General features: G+C 42.6%; 1 protein-coding gene across 2 annotated transcripts; it reads left to right on the top strand.

Annotated features, from left to right (window-relative positions):
• On the top strand, positions 1-7,057 carry rnf227 (ring finger protein 227). Of its 2 annotated transcripts, none has more exons than XM_008122974.3 (2): positions 1-696; positions 5,810-7,057. In XM_008122974.3, exons 1-2 carry the CDS (start codon positions 29-31, stop codon positions 5,820-5,822), a joined length of 681 nt encoding a protein of 226 aa, XP_008121181.1. In that variant the 5' UTR covers positions 1-28; the 3' UTR covers positions 5,823-7,057. The 2 variants fall into 2 exon arrangements, with proteins under 2 accessions (XP_008121181.1, XP_008121180.1); XM_008122973.3 differs by having other exon boundaries at positions 5-659.
• The last annotated feature ends 1,393 nt before the right edge of the window (positions 7,058-8,450 follow it).

The following is an 8,450-nucleotide window of genomic DNA, read 5'->3' as shown; positions in this document are numbered from 1 at the left end:
AGGCGCTTAGTAAAGTCTCTTCTCAAGAATGGTGCCGGAGGAGAAGAGTGACAGGGAGGAGGGGGAGGAGCCTAGCCGAGGGGGCGTGGCCTCGGAAGAGGAGGAGGAGCCAGAGCTGGTGTGCGGCATCTGTTGCATGCCGTTCGACCGTTGCGGGCGCGCGCCCCGCCGGCTCGGGGGCGCGCGGGGCTCCTGGAAGCCCTCGCGCTGCCGTCACGTGATCTGCAGCGCGTGCGTGTGCCAGCTGGCGCGGGAGGGCTGGTGGGAGAAGGTCACGTGCCCTTACTGCCGGGCTGTCACTCACTTGAGGGAGAGGAGCCACCCGCTGGTGGCCGGCGTCCGGAGGGGGAGCGGCGCCGGGAGGAGGCGCCTGGTCCTGCCGCCCATCGACGCCGAGCTCTGGCACCGCGTCGCCCGCCGGCAGGAGGAGGAAGAAGCGGCCCGAAGAGGCGGCGGAGAAGCGAAGGAGGAGCCGGAGAAAGTGAACGAGGCCTCTGAGGAGAAAGAAGAGGACGACGGCGAGGGGCAATGGCGGCTCTGGAGGGCCCTCAAGAAACTCGTGAAGGGAGGCAGCCGGGCGCATGCGCAGAGCTGGAGGGGGCGTGGCCGGAGCAGCTCCCTGGAGGCGGGGCGATGGAGGAGGGCGGAGCCTATCAACCGTGAGTGGCCCTCCCTCTACCTCTCCCTCCCTAACTTGTATGTCTAATTTATTACCGTACTATTATTAGCTTGAGTACCTGGCTTTTTGAAAAAGTCATTTTTAAAAATTGTACAAAATTCATAAATGCATGGGTGAACTACAACTCACTTAGTCAGGTTAACCCCCTGACACTCCCATCAGTACAGTTGAGTCTCACTTATCCAATGTAAACGGGCCGGCAGAACATTGGATAAGCGAATATGTTGGATAATAAGGAGGGATTAAGGAAAAGCCTATTACATATCGAATTAGGTTATGATTTTACAAATTAAGTACCAAAACATCATGTTACACAACAAATTTGACAGAAAAAGTAGTTCAATACGCAGTAATTCTATGTTGTAATTACTTTATTTACAAATTTAGCACCAAAATATCATGATGTATTGAAAACATTGACTACAAAAATGCGTTGGATAATCCAGAATGTTGGATAAGCGAGGCTTGGATAAGTGAGACTCTACTGTATATATACATACAATATATATTATATTACTATATTGCAATATTATTAGTAATATTGCATGTAATAGAAATATACAGTTATAATAGTGAATTATAATTAATATCACATTGTATTACATCATAATATTGTTATTAATATTACATGTATATACAGTACATTATAATATTAGTATAGTATAATATTATTATATTGTTAAATTGATACAGGAGACATGGTGGAAAGATGTCTTCCTGGCCCCGCCTTCTTCATTCTGGTCTAGAATGGCAGTTAGACCTTTGGGGGGGGGGGGTTAACCCCCTGACGCTCTATCAGTACTTAGTTTATTATGTTGGGCAAGTTTGCTCTAGATCAAGCATGGGCAAACTTGGGCCTTCCGGGTGTTTTGGATTACAACTCCCACAATTCCTAACAGCCGGTAGGCTGTTAGGAATTGTGGGAGTTGTAGTCCAAAACACCCGGAGGGCCCAAGTTTGCCCATGCCTGATCTAGATGCATCATGGGTAGGGTTGAGTGTGCTCTCTGGCTGTAGGGTAAACTACAACTCCCACTATGGTGAGTCAGTCCCCTCAAACCCCTCCAGTAGGTTGAGTTATTCATGTGTTTTCTGTGTGCCAAGTTTGGTCCAAGTCCATCATCTGTGGAGGTCCCAGTTTCCCTGGTTGTGGGTGAACTACAACTCTCCGAAAGGAAGGTCAGTTCCTCCCAAACCCCTCCAGAAATTACATTTCAGCATATCAGGTATTTGTGTCAAATTTGATCCAGATCATCGGTGTTTGGGTTCTTAGTGCTCTCTTCCCCAAATTAAGGTGAATTTTCCCCAAAGACCTCCAGTAATTTTTGCTGGTCATGGGTGCTCTGCGTGACAAGTTTGGTCAAATTTCATCTTTGGTGAAGGTCAGAGTGATTATTGATTGCAAGTGAACTATACATCCCAATACCTACAACTCCAAAATATCTGGCCAATTCCCCTCAAAAACCCACCAGTATTCAAATTTGGGTACATCGGGTATGCATGCCAAGTTTGGTCCAAATCCATCATTGTTTGGGTTCATAGTGCACTCTGGATGTAGGTGAACTACAACTCCAAATCCCTCCAATGACCTCCAGTATTTTTGTTGGTCATGGGGGTTCTGTGTGCTAAGTTTGTTCCAGGTCCATTGTTGGTAGACTTCAGAGTGCATTTACATTGCAGGTGAACTATACATCCCAGTATCTACAATCATGGTGAATTTTCTCCAAACCTTTTTAGTATGTTCAGTTGCTGATCAGTTCCTCTATTTGCTGTGTGCCATAAAAGAAAAGAATAGGAAAGGGTTAAGGGAGAGGCAGTGGGCAGGATCATGCAAATTCAACACCAATGGAGGGTGTCAGAAACACTGAGATGTCTGTGGTGGAAAATCTAGGAGGAATTTATCCCTGTATGAAGGCCTTCATACAGGGATATGTATGGGTGGTGGGCAGTATTATGTTTGTGGAGGACATTGGCAGGGCTCTTGGACATGTTTATGGCGCTAACTATAACCTGCAATGTCATTGGAGGGAGGGCCTTTGGTGTCTCCTGAGTAGTGGGAGCTATAGCTGTTAGTGGAGGCAAGAGCTTGTCTGTGTAAGTGGAAGGTCCAGCTGCAGACACACATACATACTTTCACTTTTATTATGTGTATAGATTATTATGTTTACTTATTATATCCCGCTTTTTCTCTCCATAATGAGACTCAAAGCAGCCAACATTTAAAAGCATTACAATGCAAGTTAAAATATATACACAAATATTAAAACAATATTAAACATCCTTAGTATTAAAAACAATTCAAGTTAAAAGCATAAAAGCATATAAAACCACAGCACCCCTTCACTAAATCTTAAACATTTTCGTCCTTAAGCACCTGTCTTAATAATAATAACAATAATCTTTATTTATGTCCCACTCCCTCTCCCCAAAGGGACTCAACGCGGCTCACAACAAAACAATAAATACAGTAAATAATATAGCACAGACAATAATCACATCTCAGTTAATAAAACAAAATAGCACAGTGGTGTAAATATAAATAAACAGTTTAGAAGACTATTTCGCCCTCTGAAAACAATATATATATATATATATATATATATATATATATAAATTTCTTTTAAAACCAGCCAATTCTAATTACTAATAATATTACCATATAATGATATAGTACAATATAGTAATTTAATGCTTATATTGTGCTATGCTAATAATACATTGTATGTACATTTGATTTGTAAGCCGCTCTGAGTCCCCTTCAGGGTGAGAAGAGCAGGATATAAATGTAGTAAATAAATAAATAATTCCTATGATGAGTGTAAGCAGCATTATAAATTATAATTCTAATAACCATTTGAAGTCCTGTCCAATAGTGTGGTTGAAAATTTTAGCCATTATCAAAAAAAACCTGTTTAAATAGCCAGGTTTTCAACTCTTTCCTTAAATTATAAGGGTAGTTGCTTGTCTAATTTTTTGGGGGAGGTCATTCGAAAGTCAGGGTGGGGGGCCACTACTGAGAAGGCCCTCTCTCTCGTCCCCACCAACCTCGCTTGTGAGGGAGGTGGGATTGGGAGGAGTGCTTCCCCGACTGATCTTAGAGCCAGAACAGATTCATAAGGAGACATGCAGTCACGTAAATAGGTAGGACCTGAACCATACAGGGCTTTATAGGTTTTAACCTGCGGCCGGAAGGATAGCAGGGAAGAGGCCGTTCTGTCTTTCCTGGGCAGGGAGTTCCAGAGTCAAGGGGCAGCCATTGAGAATAAAGGCCTGTTCTCTTGTTCCTACCAACAGAGCTTCAGATGGAGGTGGGACTGAGAAAAGGGCCTCTCCTGAAGGTACAAGGGTTGGCCAAATAGCCTGGATCTGAGCCGTCAAATAGTTTTGGTTCTGAAAACTGCACATGTCCCAATGTGCATCAGGCTCCATTGATGTTGGGAACTTTTTATCCACTATCCAAATGCACCTGGGTCCCGGCAGATAATGGTCACTCATTTCCTTGCGTTGGTCATGGGCCACTTTGGTTTAGTGGTCTGAGTTTCGGACTAGGGCTTTGGAAGACTGGGTTCAAATTCAGGCATGAAACCAAATGGGTAACTCTGGGCAAGTCATACTCTTTGCCTCAGAGGAAGACATGGCCTCTTCTGAGTAAAACTGGCTCTGAAAATCTTGTGTTAGGACTGCTGTGAGTCAGAATTGATTTGAAATAATGAGAGTGATGCTTGTATGTGTTTGTTGTGGTTGTGGTGGGTGTCCTCAGCATGCAGCTTGTGAAATCTGTCCCTGCTCCAGGCAAAACATCAAAGCAGGATGGACAGGATAGAGCAGGCTATTGAGAGATGGCTTCTTCTTTTTGCGCTGCTGTTATTTGTCCACAATTGCATATGCTTTACAAAGAGATGCTGGAAACTGGAATAAGCCACTCAGCCAGGACAGAAGCTTATTCAGGCCCCTATATTACCCATCCTGAACTGCTTAAGAACATACTCAGTTTTTCGGAAGCAGCATGAAATCACTTGATTGCTTTGGGGGCTTTGAAGGTCATTTTTGCTCCCAGGGTTGCAGGTTCATGTACGAATTAAACAACCTAAACTATGTTTTAGGAATAATTTTGCAGTGACTTGATGACAAGTTATTGTGATTTTAAAAGGGGTCTGTAGCTTTGGGGGTGTTCTGAAGACATAAAAATAAGTTGACGGCTGAAGTCAAGCATATTAGTATAGTCTCCCCTGTATCTTTTCCAGATGAATGAAACATTACCTGCTTTTATTCATATCCAACTCTATTTAATTAGTTAAACACCGTTTATAGATGGCAGTGCCTCACAACGCTCCTAAATGTAAAGTGGAGCATCAAAATAAACAAAGCCATCAACTTCATGAGAGTAGTTTGTATCTGACATTCTTTCCTATAGAGGCGTTTACTAATTATTAGCACGTTTCTTAGTCTTGCCTTCCTGCCAAATAGGCCAAAGCAATCAACATGAATTTGTTCTTACCTTTGCAATGTGCAATGTGAGGCAGGCCATGTTGAGAGAGACTAACTGGCCCAACAGGTCACCAACTTAAGTTGAAAGGATCAGTGGAGACTTAAAGCTGGATTTTCCCAGGTTCCAGGCTTATTTTCTAACTACTGCACCATACAGCTTCTGATGGTGCTTTAGGAAGAGGCAGGGAAATCCCAGCGGGACTGAAATAGATGCTTATTGGTCCTCTGCTGCCTCCACATTTTACTCCTTAAGGATTTTGTTAATTCATCTCTTTTGCTTATTTCTGTCTTTAGAATGCAATTGTGCGTTATTTATGGTTAAAAGCAGCGGGTGTAAGTAGCCAGAGTTCTTGAAAGTGAGAACACCATGGCACTTCAGGGCTGTATTATAGTGGGACTGGATTTCGTGGAACTGAACACCTGATTATAGTGTACTTGGCTTGCTTCTGTAGGAGGAGATTAGGTGTTCTGGTTTGCAGTCATTTAGATAAAATACATTACGTCTGGTTGACGTCTGGTTCCTGGGAGGTAAGAGTCTGTAACAGAGTAGCGCTTTAGATGGAATTAGCGTTTGAAATATTTGAATGTAAAATGGGGTCATGCTTGCCTGTTGTTTACATCCGTGCCTCTTCCTTCCCTCCAGCCTACGGGCCTGACATGAAGGACTTGGCGCTCATGACTTGCTACATCATCTGAAGGAATGTGGAAGGCTTGACACAACCAAGCTGATGACATGGTGCCTTAGGAGAATGTACCCTCCTTGCCATTTACAAGTTTTGGTGAAGCTGGGCCTTGGCTACTCCCAGAGTGTTCCTTCCCTGCAACATCTGGAGGATGCCAGAGGTTGATGAACCCTCTGGCTGTCGGGTTGCCACACGTGAAAGAGTCTTTCATCCCTGGTCCGTCATTTTCTGATATATGAAATGCAACAGGAGTTGGGAGATGAAACAGAAAGAGGAGGAAAGGCTAATACATCATGTCCAGTCATATGGGATGCTAGTTGACTTCTCTTTCAAGAAGAATCCAAGAGTATTTCTATTATTTCTTCGCAGATAATTTGTCCTGTGTATTTACATGCCATATTTAAATTTTGTCCCCTCCCCGATAAACTTTCCTATCGCCTGTTCATAAATGTTTGGAAAAGCATTTGAAATTGACCAGATTTGTATGTTTAAATCTAGTGAACTCTTATTTCTGGCTCTAAGGAGGGAGAAGGATAGAGGTGGTTTCTTTAAATCCTTATTTGTGTGAATATCCTGCTTTCCTTACCTCTGCCTTGAAAGAAAATGTTTTACGTTTTTCTTTCCCCCCACTTAATTGAGAAGTCAAACAAGCCGGACAAACATGGTGTTTCATATTATTTATTTAGGAGCGGTATTGAGTCTGAAATAAAATAGAGGCGGTTCCTGTTTAGATGGGGCTATTGTCTCACACATGTTGCCTTGTTTGCTTATTAATTAGATGCACTAGGAAGAGATAAGAAATGCTTCATTGCTAAGCCACAGAGGCCTCTTGTCTTGGGATTGGCATTCAAGCCAGCCAGATGGTTTTATTTCAGGCACATAATGGAGTTCTATAGCTTTGTGTGGTGTTGGCTTGGTCGTCAAGATGCCCTTTTTTCTGTCTTCTTCGTTACAAATGAAATGTGTTTACAGACTGTATTTTCAAAATCTCACATTTGAGGTGTTTGTGAAGGATAGTTGGACCTTCCTGCATAGTATTTCTTGCCAGAAAGAATGAGTTTTCAATGATGGTTCCTGTTTTGATAAGTATTTTTGTGAAATATACTAGGACTACATAACAATTTTGTATTTAATCCTTGTTCAAATGTCTTAATTGTTTTGTTATTGTAACTTATTTGAATTTTAATAAAAACCTGAGATTTGTAATACTTCCTTGGTGATCACACATTTATCATTGGTAAAGGCCTTTATTCCATCCAAACACATTAGGTAAAGGGAAATGTGGCATCCTGTAAAAAAGCATACCAAGAGTCATGTTAAAAACATATGTCATGATTCTAAATCGACTTGTACCACTCTTCATGACAAGCATGGAAAAGAGAGCCTTCTATATTTTTAGCAAAATAGTTCCAAGACAGTACAGCTTGGTTCTACAAAAACAGCCTGATGGAGGAGATGAAATAATGCCAATCTCCCTCCTCTATCCAGCTGTGTTTCCATGGAGGAAGGGATTTATTTGCACTGTCATTGAAGCCCTGCAGATGACTAGAGATCTGGTGCGATAATTTGTTCTGACTTTGTGAGCCCCTTCGCCTCATGTGCCTGAAAATCCTGCTTGCTGAAATAAATACAAAGCTGAAATACTTGCTGAAGAAAACATTAGTAAAGTGATTTTGCATAAGAGTTGAGACAGAATGATTTTATTGGCTGTAAATGTGAGAGAAGATGGGACCCAAATGAAATATTCTTTTAAATTGGAAAGGATCGTGTTCACATCTGGGATACAAATGATTATTTGTTGGTATTTGATAGTGGTAGCAGTGCCGTGGTGATTCTGGTATCTGGCAGATCACATCTCCCAACATCACTTCCTTGGTGTGAAGGCATTCAGACTGCCTTCTGCCTCGTTTCTCCCTCTGGCTGACTCTTGTGAGTTGCACCATAGCTGCCTCATCTTGGGGTCCTGGCTTTCTCAAGGCAAATAATTGCAGCATTTCATCAATCATATCCTGTTGGATCATCACTTAAGGACTATGAACCTGCTTTCCTCTGATGACTTGGGACAAAGGATGCTTCTAATGGACTGTGTGGGTGTCATTCATGTGACTCACTGATGGTCCACCTTTGCCTGCAGCTAACAATGCAGAACAATCTGTGTGGAGGGATGTGACTAAAGCTTTTGGTGGCCAAGGTATTTTCTTCCTGAAATCCAGTTGGATACCTCCTTGAGGAAAAGTATCTTGTGCCCAGCCTTGTGACCTGTTAAGAAGCCAACCTCTGAGGAGTTGCTGTCAGTCAATGTAGGCAGACTTACTGAGTAACCTTTTAAAGACAGACACCTGGTTATAGTGGTTCACATAATAGGTTGGAAGTTTTTTCCAAAGGTAGAGATCAATGGTGGTGAAGGAGAAAATGTTGGGAGGAATGCCACTTTTTTCTACAAGGAGAGGCCAAGTCAAGGGAAATGGGACTGGAGATATTGCCAGCTCCAACTCTTGAGGGGGGACAGCATAGCCTACAACAAGGTAACTCGGACATCAATGGACATCTAGTGAGCTGTAGTTTTACAATTAGCAAAGGCTGGCTTGAGCTCCTATTCGA

Source organism: Anolis carolinensis, chromosome 6 (genome assembly GCF_035594765.1).
Source record: "Anolis carolinensis isolate JA03-04 chromosome 6, rAnoCar3.1.pri, whole genome shotgun sequence".
In the NCBI taxonomy this organism is placed as follows: domain Eukaryota; kingdom Metazoa; phylum Chordata; class Lepidosauria; order Squamata; family Dactyloidae; genus Anolis; species Anolis carolinensis.
Note: the sequence above shows the minus strand (reverse complement) of the source record. Positions and strands in the feature narration are given on the sequence as shown.

What these genes read in the sequence shown, in the direction of transcription:
- rnf227 (XM_008122973.3), top strand. Translation starts at nt 29, where the DNA reads ATGGTGCCGGAGGAGAAGAGTGACAGGGAGGAGGGGGAGGAGCCTAGC. An exon ending in GAGGGCGGAGCCTATCAACC is followed by an intron (nt 660 to 5,809) that starts GTGAGTGGCCCT and finishes CCTTCCCTCCAG; the next exon opens with CCTACGGGCCTGACATGAAG.